This window comes from Accipiter gentilis, chromosome 5 (genome assembly GCF_929443795.1).
Source record: "Accipiter gentilis chromosome 5, bAccGen1.1, whole genome shotgun sequence".
Classification (NCBI taxonomy): Eukaryota; Metazoa; Chordata; class Aves; order Accipitriformes; family Accipitridae; genus Astur; species Astur gentilis.
Genome location: NC_064884.1, coordinates 44,819,572 through 44,838,552, shown reverse-complemented (window position 1 = coordinate 44,838,552; position 18,981 = coordinate 44,819,572). Strand labels below are relative to the sequence as shown.

At 55.9% G+C, this 18,981-nt stretch overlaps 1 protein-coding gene across 2 annotated transcripts in view; it reads right to left on the bottom strand.

Annotated features, from left to right (window-relative positions):
- Nucleotides 1-267: 267 nt before the first annotated feature.
- Nucleotides 268-18,981, bottom strand: part of SKAP1 (src kinase associated phosphoprotein 1) — a 157,330-nt gene continuing 138,616 nt past the window's right edge. For both annotated transcript variants that reach the window (XM_049799970.1, XM_049799971.1), the window contains 3 exons: nt 15,135-15,247; nt 1,032-1,150; nt 268-392 (listed from right to left, as the gene is read on the bottom strand). In XM_049799970.1, coding sequence (XP_049655927.1) covers nt 1,052-1,150; nt 15,135-15,247 — 212 coding nt within the window. In that variant the 3' untranslated portion in view covers nt 268-392; nt 1,032-1,051. The remainder of the gene's footprint in view (nt 393-1,031; nt 1,151-15,134; nt 15,248-18,981) is intronic.

Below are 18,981 nucleotides of genomic sequence, written 5' to 3'. Positions count from 1 at the left end.
ATGCGGGAGGAGGAGGAGGAGGAGGAAGATGTGCTGGGTTAATTCTCAGTCTTGGGCTGGGATGGGCCTGGACCGGAGGGCTCTGGGGATGCTCAGAGCTGGGGATGGAGGCGAGGGGCTACTGCCCGCACCCAGCTCTGGCTCCAGACCCGCAAAGAAATCTGGAGCAGCAAAGCATGGAGAGGAAAACTGCTTTATTGTGGGTTGCCAGCCTGCCATGGCCCGACGGCATCGCAGCGGGTACCGCGGGGCAGAGCAGGGCTCTGGGGCACCGTGCGTGTCTGGGTGATGGGACGTGGGTCTCTTCATGCAACGGGTGCCTGTAGCAAGGGGAGGCTGGTGGTGGGGACGGTGTCACCGGTATCTTAGCATGGTCAGGGAGAGAGAAGCACCTGGATTTGGGGAGGGAGAGAGACACGGGTGATGGCGGGGAAGGGGACACCGAGATGCAGGCTGGGACTGCCGTGGCCTCGCATGTCGTTGACTCGCAGGTGCAGAGGGGATAACGAGGGTGGGAGATCTCTGGGTGAACGTGGAGGTCTCCCTGCCCTAGGCAGGTGTCAGGACTCTCTGCTTCTAGCTCAGCTGCAGACCCCCTCCACTTTCCCAGCCCTGACCTGTGCCTCAGTTTCCCCATCTGCGAAACGCCTCCGTAATGGCTTTTGTTTGGGAGAAACACACTGCATACGCAGCGCTTGGTGTCGGCGTTGGTGTTACAGCCGGTGACACGCAGCTCCCCAGGTCCGATGGAGGTGGCTGCCGTGGTTTTACCATGTTTCTCCCATGGAACTTGAAGAACTTGAAATCCAGGGAGAGACACTGGGTATGGTCGCATTGTCCCTCAACTGCAGCTGTGGTTCCCGGTCTTGCCTGCTCCCACGTAAAACGGAGACCAGGAGATGGAGCCAAAGACAGTCCTCAAGGCTCGGCACCCTGGAGATGCTGGGGCACCCTAGGAACGGAGCCGCCTCCCCAGCACCCACCTCCATGCCCCATCCCCAGTAGGTGCACCCCAGGGTGCCACCTCTCACCTGGGGTGCCGCGGTCCTCATCACTCTTCCAGGTCGTAGGCAGCCACCAGGTAATCCTTTGGGACGATCCCGACCACGTTGTTGAGCTCTCCGACCCACCAGCCATACATGTTGTACTCCTGGGGAGACACAGCCGGAGAGACGGGGATTTAGTGCCGGGGCAGGGGACACGGCTCAGGTCCCTTCCTTTGGCACCTGGATCTACAGAAAGCAGCCCCCCGAGTCCCACCAGAAAATACCCCAGTCCCACTTCTCCCCTGGTAAATCCTTTGTCGTCCGTCCTGACTCCCCTCCTTCATCCTGCCCCGCTTTCCCCCTTTGCTCTGGGTCCTGCAGGGCATGGCTTGGGGCTTGCTTGGAAACTCAGCGTTTAATTCACACCTTGATATTTTGGGGTATTTTAGTTACAGATGGCAACCCTTGGGGTATCTCAGGCGCCAGCCTGGAGCTCTGTGAAGCCCCTCCAAGTGGATTGTGCCTGGTAACATGTCCCCTCGCCAGATTTATGTATGATTTTCCCCTGATAGCAGACATTGAAGGCAAATAATACCAGTGAAAACCTCCACCCCACCGTGAGAGAGGAGGAGTTAGCACACACAGGCTTAAGAAGTTTGCCATCAAAATAAGAGATTCTTTTTTTTTTAAAGGAGATGTTAAAAGTGATGTGCACAGCAGCACATCCCATCCTGTGTCCCACGCGAGCTCTGACCCCCACCCCGCCTGCCTGGGGTGTTTAACGGGTCCCCGAGCTCATCCCAGCTTCCCAACAGGGAAAAAGGGCTTTGCTCGGGAGAGGGGCTGAGTCACCCGAGACAGACATTGCTCCCGATGCTTCCAGCTCTGCAGATGGTGCTGCCCTCACCGGAGCCAGAAAAGGGTCCTAGGGGTCCCAACGTTGGGATCCCGATGCTCCCCAGGGACCCCGCACCCCAGCAAACAGCACCGAGTCAAGCCCCCGCGATGCTGCTGGAAAGGAAGGAGCGGGAAGGGATGGGGGCTCCATCCCCCTGCCCCGCTGTCCTCGCCAGCCAGGGAGGAAAAAATCCTGCTGCAAAACCAGAAGGAAAAAATCTGGGTCTGTTTGCTGCAGCCTGGAGATCCGTGGGCAGAGGGGCCGAGATGCACCCCAGGCGTGACGGGGAGCCCCCAGCCTCCGCTCACCCCCCCCAGCTCTGCCATAGCCTGAACACTATGAGGTATTTTAAAATAATTTCTGCTTTGATGAATTGCTGGGTAGTCCGCGATTGCTCATAATCAAAGGGAGGAAAATGCAAATGAGAGCCAGCCGAGAACTTGCGGCACCGAGCGTTTATTTCACTGCGCAGTGCCAAAAAGAATTAAAACAACATTAAACTCCCAGCAATAATGTTTAAGTCCTCGTTTCCAAGTGCCAAATTGCACCACTCTGGATCATACAGATGTTCGTTAATTATGCTAATTTTTATTAAACTATTAAAACGAGGAGTGCACTGGCACAGCAAGGCAGAGCCCAGTGCAGGGTGAACTCTGCTCTCGTCTGGAGGTGCTCATTTACATCTCGCTAACGTGCTGATGCCTGATACTGGGTTTTGGAGGGGGGTGAGGAGAAGGAGGGAGTCTGAGGATGGTTTTGCTGGAATCTACCTAATTACATGCTAATGGGCCCTCTGTGCTCAGTACCTGCCTGGACTGGGTTGGAGGCGGGGGGGGGGGGGAAGTAATTTAGCTGAGACTTTACGGAAGGGACTGAAAACCCACTAATCGGGAAGATAATTGTTCCAGCGAGGTTGGTGGGCCCCGAGCGTGCCGGTACGGCGGCATCAGGAGATGGGAACGGGATGCTCTGCCCCCTCCGCTTGCTTACCCTCCATCAGGGGCTGCGTGGCAGGAGCTCGGCAGGGTGCCGGAGGCAGCACCTATGGGTGCTGCTGCCATGCCAGGAGCCCCTGGGGTCCTCAGCATGCAGCACCGGGCATCGGCCAGGAGGCAGAGTAAAGCCGTCGCTCTGCCCCATCCCCAGAAATGCAGCAGGGCTGAGCAAACTGGGAATCCAGTGCCCTTTCCAGGCTGGCATGTAATAGGGAACTGGATTTGGGGGTCACCCCAAGACCCTAGTGACCATCCCCCTGGCCCAGCCATCCTCTACACAGCTGCGATGGCCTCTCTCTGCTCCTGAAATGTTGTGATTTTCTCCCAGAAGGAAGAAAAACCCCTCAAAGCATTTCTCCACGTTTCATTCCCGAGATCCCCGGTGCCAAGCGAACCCGAAGCAGACGCTCGTTCAGATAATCGCCCGCAATCAGGGCTTTTATGGTGGGTTGGTGCACGGGGCCGTAAAAATCTTTATGCTGCTAATCTCCATCGACAAGGGAGAAGGAAAAGGGGGAAAAAGAAACAACAAGATGACAACCACAACCTGGTTTCTCTCTCTGCTTTGCACCACGGCTCCTCCAGCATCACCCAGGAGAGACGATGCTTTTCCGAGGAGGGGGAAAGCGGAGTCCCCAAATGACCCAGCTACAGATTCCCCCTGTCCCCATCAGGGGGGCCATCCCACAGCCCAAGCCCACAGTCACAAAGGTGGCGAGGGGAATGCGGCCAACTGTCCCCCGCACAGCCTCGGACGGCCGACCGCCTCGTGGGACCCTAAATGCGCAGCCACATCTCTCCAGCAGCGCATCCCCTGCTCCACCAAGCTCAAATTGTCCCATCCCACATCCCTCCTGCCCCTCACCGAGAAGCACGGGCTCTTTTCCTCTGCCAAGCAGATGATATTTACTCCCCACCGGTGCTCCCAAGCCCTCCTTGCCACCGCGCTCCTTCGCCAGCCCTCGTAAACAACCCCATCAGGCTTCGGGAAGGTCATTAATCACCCCCCTTCGCACAGAAGATCAATGACGCTTTGATGGATGCCGAAGGAAAAGCCAATCAGTCAGGGACTTATCGGTTTATGATTGCTCGGCCCCATTATTAGTGCTTGTGTGTCATACATTATTGTTAGGAAAATGGAGGAATCTAATTCATAGATGAGGTATGGCGGGCGTGCGAGGGGTCGGCTGACACCGGGGAGTTTTATACCAGGTCAGCTATACATCTATTTACCTCGAAAACCAGCTCAGGGCTGTGGCAAGCTCTGAAATCGAGGGGCTACCTGTCCTTGGGGGATTGGGAGCCGGTGGCAGCTGAGGGATGCAGCTGGGAATGCTGTTTCTTTGGCACATCACCCAGCCTAGTGCCTGGAGAAGTTAATTTGGGCACTGCTTACCCTTTGCTTCAGATCACGGCCTACCATTACCTGCCCCTACCATGCTGCTCTTTTGTAGGGTAAATCCCTATTAAAAAAAATGATTCCCACTTGCTTCCAATGATGCAATTCTCAGCTGCTGCGAGGAGCTGAGGACACGCAGCTGGGGCTGGAGCATTGCTCCTTCCCCTTGTCTCACCTGCACCACTTGCATCAACTGGGGTGGCTGGAGCATCCCATCCCACCAGGGTCCGGGTGTCCCATCCCACAGGGGTCCGTGTGTCCCATCCCACAGGGGTCTGTGTGTCCCATCCCACAGGGGTCTGTGTGTCCCATCCCACCAGGGTCCATGCGTCCCATCCCACCAGGGTCCGTGTGTCCCATCCCACCGGGGTCCATGCATCCCATCCTACAGGGCTCTCCATGTCCCAGCCCAGGAGGAAGAAGCTAAAAGACATAAGGGGCTCAGAGCAAGCAGTACTAGGGGAGATGGAGGGAGAGGAAGGTGATGGTTCCCAGCTGCGGAAAGCCAGGCAGAAACGACCACCTGGGCAAGGACAACGCAGCTCCTCCTCGAGACGAGTTCTCAGGGTTTCTGTGGGGAGACCAGCCTCACCGAAGGCATTCAGGATTTAGCCCATTAGTCATTTCCCGTTAAAAACAAGCAAGCAACCAACCAGCCCAGCAAGGCAGCACTACGGACGTGGGTACCCGATGACAATCCAACCCCGAGCGCATCGCAGCGGCGGCACGACCCGGCTTTGGGGTGCCGACACGGCCGGGGTGGGAGGGACGCACGTCCCTTTGGGCACCCCGGGGCTGGCCGGCTCCCCATCAGGACACCGGAGCCGAAGGGGGGGACGGTGTGGGGGACACACGGTCGGGACAGACAGACGGCGACAGCCGGACCCCCGTGCAGAACGGGAGCGGGCAGAAGGTGCAGCTGGAGCCCCGCCAGCCGCCGGGGCCGGACCGGGAGACAATAGCGGCGGCAGCATCCGATCCGCGGCGCTGATGGGATTGGGAGCCGATGTGAAACTGCCATATTAATATTTATTCCATAAAGCGCGCGGCTCCCAGCTTTGCGCGGCTCTGCCGCGCTCTGACCGCAGTACCAACCCTCAGGCACCGCAAACACAATTTGAAAACAATGTGACGGAAATGTTTAATCTGCTCAGCCCATCTGTGCTGCGTATTTCTCCAGATCTCCCTGAGAGAGGCGCCTTCGAATCTCCACATTGCCTTTAATATTCTCCTAAATCACCTCCCCACTGCACTTCAAGGGCCATTGCTACAATATCACAGGTTCATCGAGAGTGCACGGGAGAAGGGGGGGTGCAGGGAGGGGAGGGTGAGGGACGGGGGTGTCGGCTGGGATATTTTTTATTTTAAAATATTTCCTGAGGATGGTGTTCCTGTGCCCCTCGGACAGGCGAGAGAGAGGAGGGGAAAAAAAAAAAGGGGGGGGGCGGAATCAGAGGGAAGTTATTGTGCTGTTGCTGGGAGGCGATTAGCGGGTCTGTTTAGAAGCAAACAGGCTGGAATGGAGCAAAAATCATTTCCAAAGAATCGCTTTTATTAATCTCCTTCCTCGGCCGCTCGCTTTCACGTGTGGCTGCTGTTATTCCTCTCTCCGGAGGGCACCATCCTGCTCCGAGCTTCACATGCAAAATGGGTGCAGATGCTCGGGTGAGGGGGGACACCCCAAAGCAGCAGCCCGAGGTGGGGGTGGCTGGGCCCAGCACTCCTGGGTCCCCCCACCCCAGCGCAACTGTGACTTAGAGCCGAGATGCTCCAGTTCAGGTGGATCCCTGCTCCCTGCCTCAGTTTCCCCATTGCACCACAGCCGATCCTCCCCCCCCTCCCCATATGGCTTCTCAATACGTAAAGGGAGCTTCTAAGAAAGGTGGGGAGAGACTTTTCAGCAGGGCCTGTTACGATAGGGGTAATGTTTTTAAACTAAAAGAGGGTAGATTGAGACTAGATATAGGGAAAAATTTATTTTTTTTTTCAGCGTGGGTGGTGAAACCCTGGCACAGGCTGCCCAGAGAGGTGGTCGATGCCCCATCGCTGGAGTCGTTCAAGGTCGGGTTGGACGGAGCTCTGAGCAGCCTGATCGAGTTGAAGATGCTCATGGCAGGGGGGGTTGGACTAGGTGACCTTTAAAGGTCCCTTCCACCCCAAACTGTGATCCTGTCTCCACTGGGAGTCCCCCCCTCCCTCCTTCCCCGGGCTGCTGGGTCCTGCATCACCCCTAAATCACCCCACAGCTGTGCGTGGGGTCTGGCTGGGGTGTGCAGGGTCCAGGGGGGGTATGTGGGGTCCAGGGGGGGTGTGGGGTCTGGGGGTGTCTGTTGGATGCAGGGGGGATGCATGGGGTCCAGCAGGGGTGCGTGGGGTCCAGGGAGGTGGGGGGTATTTGAGGGGGGAGTGCAGGGGTTATGCATGGGGTCCAGGGGGTGTCTGGGGGGGTGCGTGGGGTCCGGGGGTGTGCATGGGGTTCAGGAGGGATGCTTGGGGTCTGGAGGGGGATGCATGGGGTCCAGGGGGTGCGTGTGGGGTGCAGGGGGTGAGTGGGGTCTGGGGGGGTGCAGGGGGGCTACGTGGGGTCCAGGGGTGTGTGTGTAGGGTACAGGGAGTGTGCGGGGTCCGGTGGGGGGGTGGCGTCCAGGGGGTGTGAGGGATGCAGGGGGGATGTGTGTGTGGGGTGCAGGGGAATGCTCGGGGTCCAGGGGTGTTGGAGGGGGGTGCAGGGAGCACGCAGGGTCTGGGGGGGGGGGTGCGGGGTGCAGGGGTGTGTGTGGGGTGCAGAGGGGGACTCGGGCTCCAGGGGTGTGTGTGTGGGGATGCAGGGGGGGTGTGGGATTCAGGGGGTTGTGTAGGATGCAGGGAGCGTTTGGGATGCAGGGAGCGCACAGGGTCCGGGTGGGGGGGGGTTCGGGGTGCAGGGGGGGGCTGCTCGGGCTCCAGGGGGTGTGTGTGTGGGGATGCAGGGGGGGGTGCGGGATTCAGGGGGGATGTGTGGGATTCAGGGGGTTGTGTGGGGTGCAGGGAGCGTTTGGGGTGCAGGGAGCGTTTGGGATGCAGGGAGCGCACAAGGTCCGGGGGGGGGGGGGTGTGGAGTGTTCGGGGTGCAGGGGGGGGCTGCTCGGGCTCCAGGGGGTGTGTGTGTGGGGATGCAGGGGGGGGTGCGGGATTCAGGGGGGATGTGTGGGCTTCAGGGGGTTGTGTGGGGTGCAGGGAGCGTTTGGGATGCAGGGAGCGCACAGGGTCCGGGGGGGGGGTGTGTGTGTTCGGGGTGCAGGGGGGGGCTGCTCGGGCTCCAGGGGAGGTGCGTGTGGGGTGCAGGGGGTGTTTGCGGGGTGCAGGGGGGGTACGCAGGGTCGGTGGGGCGGGCGGGCGGCTGGAGCATCCCCCGGCGTTGCCATGGCAGCCGCTCCCGGCTTCGCTTCCTGCATCCCCGGGGGCCGGCGCAGCCGGATCCACCTGCTCCTTCCCCGACCCTCCGCGGGGTCATAGTCAGGTCGGCAGAATAAATGAACGTGAGCACTAATGATGTGTTCGCTGGCTGTTTATGCTCTCTGTGTGTCAGGGGCACTCACATTTAGAGAGCTCATTATGGCTGCAATTAGACTGCACCATTGCTAGATATTTAACTCCTTTTTCTTTTAAATTAGCATTTTAATAACGTGCTTTGAGCAGGGGAAACAAAATGACCATTTTTCACGGACAAACTTCCTAGCTGTAGGTGCAACTTTAATGGCAAAGTTGCAAGGGAGGTAAAATAAGATCAGGCCTGTTCCCTTCCCACCTATCCCTGTCCTCTCCCCCTCCTCCCCGCCGCCAAGAAGGGGGAGAAAAAAAAACCGGGAGAGATTTTTATTTGCTTTATCGCACACTCCATTTCCTAAATTTGTTCTGCAGCCAATTATTTTCGCCTTTAAAGTCCTGAACGCTCACGCCTGATGAAAATTAGCAGCCATCTGAGTTAAACTCTGCCTGTGACCTGTGAAGAGGGCTCGAAATAATTGCGTACATGTGTGTGTGCACGCGCGTGTGCGAGGAGCCATCCATCCCTGACTCCCCGAGCTGCGAGAGGAGAGCGGGGGGGGGGGTGAGGATGGGAGCAGCCAGCGCCGATTACGTGATGGGTATTATCAAAATATCTTTATACAGTAACCCCCAGGGCCGCTTCCCTGCAAAGGTCACGGCAATTATTTCCCCTTCATTCATAACTCTTGGGCTGGGTTTACAGGACCGGGGGAGGCAGAGGGGGACGAGGGGGACGAGGGGGACAGCCGAGGGGCTGGTTGCGGCCGCTGCTCCGGGAGGAGGGCCGGGGACTGGCGGAGGGGACACGGCGAAGGCAACGGCTCCGTGACTTTACCGGGAACTTGCAAACCCACTCTTTTTCTTCGCTCCCTCTCCGCAAAGTGCAAAGCCCGACCCCAGCCAGCCCAAAAGTCGCGGCTTTGTTCCTCCATTAGGATTTACGCTCCTAATTAATTGATGACCCTAAACCACCCATCCTTCTTCCAGGGATCGCTGCGAGGGCTGCGGGGAGGGGGTGAGGGACCCCCGGGGGTGGGTGCACCCACTGCTGCCGGGCTGGGAAAGGGACCCGAGCTGGGACAAGGTGGTCACTGGGAGCGGGTGCTCCCCTCTGCCCCGGACCCCAGTCCCAGCTCCAGCCCCTTTCCGTAACAACTGGGAGCCCCCAGATGCCCCAGGTCAGGACCAGGAGCCAGAGCTGGGACCCCCAGGGCCCCCACGCAGCCAAAATCACGCCGAGGGTCTCGAATCAGTGGGGAACCACAGCAGGGAAGGGCAGGAGAGGAGGGGAGAAAGACGCAGCCTTTGCGAGAACGATGTTTTAAACGTTTCCTCTTTTGCATCCGCTCAGCTGTACCTTAGACACCGCCGTTTCATAAATACAATCCGGGTAGCGCAGGCTATAATTTGGTGATAGCTACCCCAGGACATATCTAGATACACTTCTGTTATTTTAATTAAATACTGCATTATGGTTTGTGACAACTTCATCGCTATAGCGTAAATGAATTTGGAATTAAAGTCTTACTTAGGCATTCCACTACTTCCCCCCCTCCCCTCCACCCCTCCGTGTTACAAAGCAAAAGGCTATAAAATCAAGATGTTTGTTCATTTACAGATGGAGCAGCTTGGAAAAGGAAAAAAAAAAAAAAAAAAAGGAGAAAAGGCGAGACGGTGCAGAAGTGAGTGTGAAACACCGGTGGCTTGCAAGCATCCTCGGGTGGAGGAGAGCACAAATGGGGGATGCTGAATATTAATTGTGTGCGTTACCGTTATCCTCCGAACCGGGCTCCTCCGAACATCCCTTCCCCTGGCCGCGGGATTTCTGTGTTGTCCGTGATTGTCATTTTTAACTCTTGATTTGTGACTGCTGCAGAGAGGACGAAGCGCTGGAAGTTTTAGACCTTTGGGGATTCGGTCCGTGGGAAGGGCACGGCGGCGGCCGGAGAGACTGAGTTATGGCAAAGGGAAACTTTTAATTTTATGTCCAGGCCTGGGAGTTTCAATTCCATCCATCTATTAACTCGTCTCTAATGAAACTAGACCGTACGTGACATTTTGCAATATAACTGCTTTAAATGTTACCACATCAATTGGTTTAAATGTTACCCGCGCCTCATGAACCAGGAGATGGTTTTATAATTATCTCCGTCTCTCTCTAATGAACAAAGATTTCTACTGTCTGCTGGTATTTTACATTAGCAAAGGAAACAAGGATGCCTGCTCGAAACACCGGTGCTCAACAGGCTCAGACAAACAAAAATCACAAGTTGCGAGGGTGGCAGAGGTGTTGCCTCTCACCTCTTGGCAAATCGATGCCAGATTTAAACCCTTCCTGAGCTATTTTGCCTACGTGCAATTGGGGTTTCGTCCTCAGGTCTCTTTCCGTTCCCTCTATTGCTGATTAACCACCACCCAAATAAAAATGACTCGCATCCATCTACCCGCACGCGCACGTATATATGTACATAATATGTAGATCCATAAAACGACGGCAGCCTGTGAAAGTTATGGCCGGGGAGGGACGGGTTTAACGACGAGGCTCCGCTTTAATATTTCCCGTCATCGCAACCCCAAGTGAAATTTCCACTTCCATTTACGAAATAAGCTAGGAAATCGTCGGGCATTTGTTACGCTGGAAACAAAAAGCCTTTTTTTTTTTTTTTTTTTTTTTTTTTTTGCCACCCATTTGAAACAGGGCACTGCAGCAAATGTCACCCCCACGTCCCCGGCAGATTAGCAAGGGGCTCATTACTAAATCTCTGTCTAATAAAGGCAGAGTTGACTCTGGAGGAGCTGCTGGTTATAACGCTGGCTTTGGAAAATGGAAGGATTGTCACACTTAAAGACACAAATTTCCCCTGTAATATATTCGAATGGAAACCTCTGAATCCAATACTACATGGGCATATCTAATAAATTCACAATATTTCAGCCTCAACAGCCTACGACGGTTAGTTTTAAAGATTTATGTGGTAAAAAATTACTCGGTGATGAATATAGTTTATTCTGTGCAGTATTGGAGGGTATAAGGAATTAAACTACTGTCTTTAACAGTGAATTTATTATTACCTCTGTCAAAGCCAAAGTCTTTAACAGCATTTATTATAAATTTCAGTGCAAAATAAATGGTCAGAGTATGCCTTAAACCTTAACCCCCACCCAGCAGAACCACGTGCCAGCCCAGGAGAAGTTCATGGGCCGGGGGGCATCATCTCAGCAGCCCCCCCGACCGCCAGGACTGACACTGGGGTACCACGACCACGGGCAAGGGGCTACCACGTGTCCCTGCCACGGCCACCGCTGCCCCGTGGGGACCGGGATCACCCACCGTGGAGGGCAGGGTGGCACGTTTGGAGCTGGCACGGTAGTCGGTGTGGGGTGAAAGCAGCGGGGTTGGGGCAAAATTTGGGACAAAGCATCGGGGATGCGCAGGCGAAGCCCTCAGGGATGGGGAAAAATTTGGGACGAAGCATCGGAAACACGCAGGTGGAGCCCCCAGGGATGGGGCAAAATTTGGGATGCAGCGCTGGGGATGCGTGAGTGGAGCCCCTACAGATGGGGCAAAATTTGGGATGCAGCACCGGGGATGTGTGGGTGGAGCCCCCAGGGATGGGGCATAATTTGGGATGCAGCACTGGGGACACGCGTGTGGAGCCTCTATGGATGGGGCAAAATTTGGGATGCAGCACTGGGAACACGCGTGTGGAGCCTCTACGGATGGGGCAAAATTTGGGATGCAGCACCGGGGCCGCGCGTGTGGAGCCCCTACGGATGGGGCAAAATTTGGGATGCAGCACTGGGGCCGTGCGTGTGGAGCCCCTACAGATGGGGCAAAATTTGGGATGCAGCACCGGGGACGTGCAGCCGCTGGGCATCGTCGGCGCTGCCTCCCCGGCGCTTGGCCACCCTTTTGTCCTCGCCTGCGATGGGTGTCCCCTCATTTATAAAAATTACCTGGGAGGAATGAGGCTGCCAGGGGCTTGTTCTGGACGATTGGTTCCCGCCGGGGGGGCGAGGGGGCCGGCGGGGGAAGGATGGCCCTCGCTTGAATTTGACCGGTGGGTGACCGTTGCCTTCCAGCTGACCCCGCCGTCCCATCCCCATCCCTCCCAACTCGGGAGCCTCCCAGAGGGGTTATTAATGGGAGTCTAACACCGCCGAGCCCTGGGGGGCCCATCTCCTCAGCCCACCCCACCGGAGATCCCGGGGGGGGGTGTGTGGGCTGAACCCCCCCACTCTGGGATGCAGCTGCGCGCTGAGCCCCGACCCAGCTCGTTACACCTTGGCTCCATCACCCACCAGGTTCAGCGCACGGAGGGGGGGCCCATGGCCACCCCCGTGGCCTCTCCCCACGAGCGAGATGGCCCCAAATCCAGGCAAAATGCCACTAGATGTCACCACACGCCTTTCGCTCGGGGTCCGGGGTATTGGAATATGCCCCCCCTCCTTTCCCCCCCTGCTTTCATTGAAAGCAATTGAGAGAATTAACTTATCCGGTTTTATGGCCTGCTTGTCACATCCAACTAAGCCCACTTAAAATAGGAAGTCTCGCTGCATTCAAATAATTATCATAACATACAAATCACTCAGCCGGGGGACAAGGGACGGGTGCCGGGGAAAGGGACGTGATGCCGGGATTTTGCTGGGATTACTGCTTCCCCTTCTCCAAATTCATTCCCCCGTGTATTAGCCCGGCTGGGCTGCACCGAGCGGGGTAGCGGTGTTTCGGGGTCCCTGCAAAGCGGGGTGATGAGGTGGGGTACGGGCTCTGCAGCTCGGCCAGCTCCAGCCGTGACCCCCCCCCGCCGGCCCCATTATTCCTGCGGCACCGGGGTCTGACGAAGCGTTGGGATGCGACAAGGACCATCCCGCTCTTGTCTGGGGGGATGACGAGAAAAAGCCCTTGACAGTGGCATTCCCTGGACTTCCAGTCAAAGCCCCCCGGCGCTGGCACAGGAGCCCCGGCAAGGGGTCAGGACCGTGGGGACACGGCACCCAAGGGACCGCTGCAAGGAGGGATGCGGTGGGTGACGATGCTGCCCTTGCCCTGGGTGCAACCGTGCAGCCCCTCCGCCGCAGCATCCCCTACCCGCTCTGCGCCCGCAGTCCCGGGGCTGCCCAGTCCCTTTCCCCCTCCTCCCAGCTACTGGTGTCCACTAACCCCCAAATCACTTTTCCCCGCTGTTGATGCTCGAAATGTCAGACAGGGCCCGAGCAGCAGCCGGCGTGTGTTTCAAACACACCAGATGGATTTTTATATTAGCTACTATTTCATGTTCAGACAGAGCGACCGGCACCGCTAAAACGGCAGCCTCGATGCTGCCGAGTTTGCTTCTGTGAGATTAATTCTGCGAAATTAATTGGGACAAGATTGAAAAGGAAATTAAAATGCAGCTGAGTGAACAGGCTTTTCAAACACCTTTCCCCCCCCCACCATCGCCTCCCTCCTTCCCCCCCCCCCAGCCCCGCGCCGCCTCCGTTCTGCGGCGGCCGCGAGCATCCGTCGCGCAAAGTAATTTACGGGGGAAAAGCTCTCAGGACCGATCGGTTACGTGTGAGGAAGCCAGCACAAGAGTCGCAATCTGGAGCCACTGAAGAGAGCAAAAACCCTGCCGTGATTCCAAGCTGTGTCCCCGAGCTGGTGCGGGGGGGTGTGTGGATCTGATCCACTTGGCCCGTCGGTGGGATGGACCGAGATGCCGGCAACGGTGTGGGCATGGGGGGCTGTGGGTATCACCCCCAGGGACATCCGTGGGTTGTTCCCGGTGTGACCCCCTTGGATAAATGAGGTGATGAGCCGAGGCTGTGGGTTCAGTGCCCGGAGCACGTCAGTCCCATCCCAAGGGGGGCAGCGAGTTGCTAAATGCGGCTGTAAAGTGCTTTAAGATCCACAGATGGAGAATTCTCAGCCTTCCAGAAAGGGACGGTGAAGCCCAGACTCAAAGCTGCTCTCTGCTGCTGCCAGGGATGCAGCTGCCTCCGCAAAGACGCGCAGGAACCGGTTTCAAATACGCCGGCTAAAAATGCCCGTGCCATGCTGGTTGCAAACATTCAGGGAGGTGGCTGGGCAGCCGACGGTCAGCCCACGCCGGGCTCAGGGCTTCTGTGGCACCAGCAATGCCCGGCTCGGAGCCCACTGGGGCGAACTGCTGCCCTAGTCCCGCTCCGGTGTGGATGTGCCCCACGGGACCCGTGCTGTGGGTCTGGCTTGGAGGGCTCTGGTGGATGGACAAACCTCCAAGGGGAGGTCTGACGTTGCCACCGTAGCAATCCTGCCCATCGCTGCGGCATCTGATCCCCCGTGTCCACCCCGGGGCCACGCTGTGGCTACTACCGGGATGCCAAACTAAATCTGCTTCTTTTTCTCAACTATAAAACGTGGTCTTAACAAGCCTGAGACTTGGAGGTGCTCTTCATCTCCAAAGGTCCGTACCCACCACAGTTGAGCCACCGCTGCACCCACCACCCTTCCCCATGTCGGGTCCACTTGACCTTCCCCGGGTGGGTGCCCACCGAGGGCGAACGGGGCACAACCACCGAGTTCATTGCTGTTCCCGTGCCAGATTGGAGCGCGCAACATCAACCACACCGTGCAACACCCCAGGTCCATCACCGTCCTTGGGGTACAAAGTGCATTGCAAAACAAAGCGCAGCTCCCCAAGTTCATCACGGTTCCTGTGCCAGATGGGGCTGCAAAGCACGTTGCAAAACACCACCAACAAAATGCAACCCCTCAACTTCATTACTCTTCCCGTACCGTATCGGGGTGCAAAGCGCATTGCAAAACATCGCCCATAAAATGCAACCGCCGCAGCTCATCGCTGTCAGCTGGGGCCACCATGGTCCAGTGGGGACCGGCTGGGAGCCAGGACAGAGCCCTGCGGGGACAAGCAGGGTAGAAGAGGGTCACAGGCACCGGTGGCTCTGCTCTTGCCCCCGCAGACCCGCTAATGCAAACACTTAATTTATTCACCTGCGTGCGCTTGCCGAAGGGAGCCCTGGTCACACCCGGCTGAGCAACTCAATTACCCCTGTAATACCTGAGCAACAGCACGTACAGACTCCATTACCGTGGAAAAAAAATAAATAAAAAAAATAATCTTGCTTTGGGGCATTTGAAATGCCACGTGTAAAGGCAGGGGGTATGGGCAGGAGTGGCATCGATGGGGTAGTCACGGAGGGGGCATCCCGCTCCCTCCTCCCACTAAATTGCTAATTTAACTCTGCTTTGGACCTTGATTTTTACCAATTTCATCAGCTTTTGACCTTGCAATTGAGCCCCAGCCCCATGACGGTGAACATGGGGCTGCCACCGATGCTCTTACCTTGCTTAGGATGTAGATGAGGTCTCCGCGGTGGAAGGAGAGCTCGTCGGGATGCTGGCTGCTGCAATCCCACATGCCTTGGTAGTAATTAGCGTAATCTTGCCAGGGACCTCCTAGGGAAAAAAAAAAAAAGAGAGGTCAGGGTGACAGGGAATTAGATGGAGAAATATTGGGGTTGTGGGGTGGGGGTGTTGAGGGAGAGGGGCTGGTATTTGTTGGGGAAAGGAAGGAAATGTTGGTGTTACTCATTTTGCATTTCAATTAAAAGTCAGAGGCCAAAGAATTACTGCAAGAAAAAGGGGCTGGTCAATAAATAAATGCAATAACTATCAGTAAATACATGAAAACACAGTGGTAAATGTTTCTGTTCCAGAAAACCCTGAATTAAAGCTGTTTACTACAAACCACAGAGGGAACCGATGATGCCTTCCCTCTCTCCCAAGTCCCTCATCTCCTCCTCAGGCTCAAACCAAGCTGTCCCCAAGGTGGACATCCATACCTTGGTCAAGGAGGGGACAACGTGGCACCGGTGCCACCTCTGCTGGGCAGTGACCCTGCCACAGTGACAGCCACGCCAGAGGCCATGGAAGAGGAATACCATTAATTAACACTGGTATTTGCACAAGGCCTCCAGGAGGATGCTGCTGGGGAAGGTGATAGCCAAGTTCATTTATTAATTAAAGAAGCCAAGCAGGGGATTGCAGTTGATGGAGCAGGGCCCGCTCAGTGAGAAAACAGCACCGACTGCTCAGCCGGGAGCATCCGGAGCAGTAAGAGGGATGGGAGGAGAGAGGGACCAAACATCTGCCTTCACCCCCCATTCCTGGGAGGTCAGAGAAGGTCCCAAACTCCTACGGGATGATATGACCCGAAAACTCAGGTCTCGATCTTCCCATTTTGCTGTGAGTTTGGGAAGGCAGAGCCTTTGCTCAGTGCCTGTGATCAGTCTGCTATGGAAAAGGAAGGGAATGTGAGACAGCAAATTCTTTTTTTCCCTTTTTTTTGGGGAGGGAGGCAAACAATCTGCCTGCTGAAAGCCACGGGTTTGGACTGATGAGACTGTTGGCAAATGGTGCCAAGGCTGGGGACCGCCCTGGGCTAAATATGCGTGTGGGTTTTCTGGAAAACGTCGCAGCAGTGTTTCCAGAACGAAACATTTCCACCTTTGCCATCTCAGAATGGCATTTTCCCACCCCAGAAACTGGCCCAGAGACCAGAGCCGCAGTGAAAGGTGGGTCATTGCCGCAGGGGCAGAAAGCGTCCTGCCTTGCGATGGGACCAGACGAGCCTGATGCCAAGGTCTTGCAGAGCCCCACGACCGGAGGAGATGCTGCTCTGCCCAGTTTGCAGACTGGGGAAGTGACTTGTCCCAGCACATCCAACAGATCCTTCACAGCGCCAAAAAAGTACCCCAAAACCCCCCAGATTCCCAGTTTTCAAGCACACGAGACGACTGTTAAAACATGCTCCTGGACCAAAGGCTTCAGGCAGAAGACTGCTCTGATGGCACAGCACCAACGTGGGGGTGAAGCCAGATGTCACGACACAGACATCTCCATGATGTGACCCCCATGGATAATTAAAGCCAGTAAAACCACATTTTGCAGGGGGGGATTTGAGCACCGGGGCTGTACCAGCGGTCTGTGCTGCTGTGCCACGCGGCTGAACCAAGCCCAGAAAGCATAAATAGAAAATATCGAGCACATGTTGGAGGAAATGTTTCTAATATGGTATAAGGGACCGAGTGATAAGGGTGCATCTGGAGTACTGTGCCCAGATTTGATCACCTAAATATGAAAAAGGACATTACAGAGATGGATAATGGCACAGCAGGGAGCAACTGGAATGACTCAGGGACTTGGGGAACTTAAATAGAAAGGCTGGGAAAAAAAAAAAGTAGGTCTGCATCCTTTGGAAAGTATTAAAGGGGGAGCACACAGTGGTGAGGAAAAGATTGTGAAGGGAATAGAAGGAGTAGGAGCTACTGAGTTATTTAAGCTTGTGCTAAGTGCAGGAACCAGAGGTTATGAACTGGAGGCAGAAGAAATATCAGGGCGTGCGGGCGCTGAGCAGGAGGACGAGGCAAGCAGCAGCTTTGGTAGGAGCCAGCAAATTGTGTAATTAACACAAAAGGTCGTTACGGGAAGGCGTGAGGACAACATTGTGATGCAGACAATAACCTGATACTGGGGGATGGTGCTTGGCACCGACCTGCTGGTGTCCGCTGTGTGATGAAGTTGGGGAAAGGCTGCTCCGGTGGTATCTAAAATACCAGGAACTCCATGGAGCATCAACATTAACTTGCTGGCAAAGAGATTGAAACATAGTGATCCCCCACACCAGCCTCTGCTCCGCTTCAGACCGAGTTCTGCTCTGTATCACCGATGTATTGGGAGGGGAAGGGGGTTTGGCTTCCGACTGAAAATACATCTTCCTACAAGACACTTCTAGAGCCAGAACTGCCCGTTCCGCTCCCAGAGCTCCCCTGGGACAGGGACCAGGGCATCTGCTGGCCCGCAGGGAGGATGCTGCTGGGAAGCTGGAGTCAGCCTTGTCCCAGTTGTCCCTCGTTCACCAGGAACGCTTGAGAGGTGCCTCCCTGTCCTGTATCTGCTCTTCCCTGCTTATCAGAGGAACAAGAGGGCCTTGGAGGCATCTTGCCACCTTGTCACGGAGTGGAGAAAGGAGAAGCTGTTGGTAAAACAGAGACTTTGCAGAAGCCATGCGCATAAGCCTGGACATGATACTCTGCGAGTACAAAGGGAGAAAATTTTCCAGCCCACAGGAAGATTTGTGCTCCCAAAAGTTTGTGTGTTTTTTTCCAGCTATGTCAGCCGGTCGGATGGAAGGTCTCACCCTTCCCTCCAACTCTGCCTTCAAAAGGTCAGAATTAATTGCATCAGATGAGGAAGATGCCTCATGATGAAAGCATGGGTGGGCTCTGTGGTTCATTCTCAGCCGCAGCTTCAAAAGCAACAGACATTTGCGCCAGCTATCAAGAGTATCTTGTTAAAATTAAGACTGTTTGCAGAGAAGGGACCCTGGCTCCCATTTTAGCATTTAAATATAAGGCCAGGCAAGGGCAAACTTCACTCTGCAGCCTTCAAATGAGACGGTGGAAGTCCACGGACCTCCTGACCTGCCGGCTCCAGGCTGGGTGGGATGTGGGTCGGATCCAGACAAGCCATCCCAGGACTCCTGCTTTACCCTGTATTAATTCTGCTCACTTTTACAGAAAAGAGGTTTTGTTTTAAAAGCCCCAATGCCCCATCCAGACATTTAAATCTGTGTTCAGGGCAGAGCCGTGATTTCAGTGCAACTGATTTACACTGATGTAAGTGGGACGAGAGCCTGCTCCCATGTTTACGGGCCTTGGGGTCACTAAGAAAACCAGCCAAATGTGACAACTGCATCATTTTCTTCTGCAGCCTGAGCAGCCCCAAGCAGGGGCTGTGGGAGAGGCACGATCCGCCCCAACCCCTTTGCTTTGGGTGTGTTGCTTCAGAAGCTTGTTGATGCTGAAACCTAATGACAACCGTCTGCAGCTCAGGGGTTTTCACTGCTGTGCTCATGCTAGGTGAAACCTCCTGCCACGCTAAGTGCAGGGGACTGTGACAGGAGGCAGGCTGCGAGGCTTTTTTATTTTCTAAGTAGAGGAATTTTGCTCTGTTTGTATGCGAATGGTAAGCTCGCGCTGCAGCAGCAGCCCCGAAACCCATCCAGCGCAGAAGGCAGGGATGAAGCAGCCTTGAGCGGAGCAAATGGGTGTCTTGGCAGGAGCAGCCTGCAGCTCTCAGCTGGATTTGCTGGGCTGCTCCAGCATCGTGGCATCCTTGTGGTTCTTAGA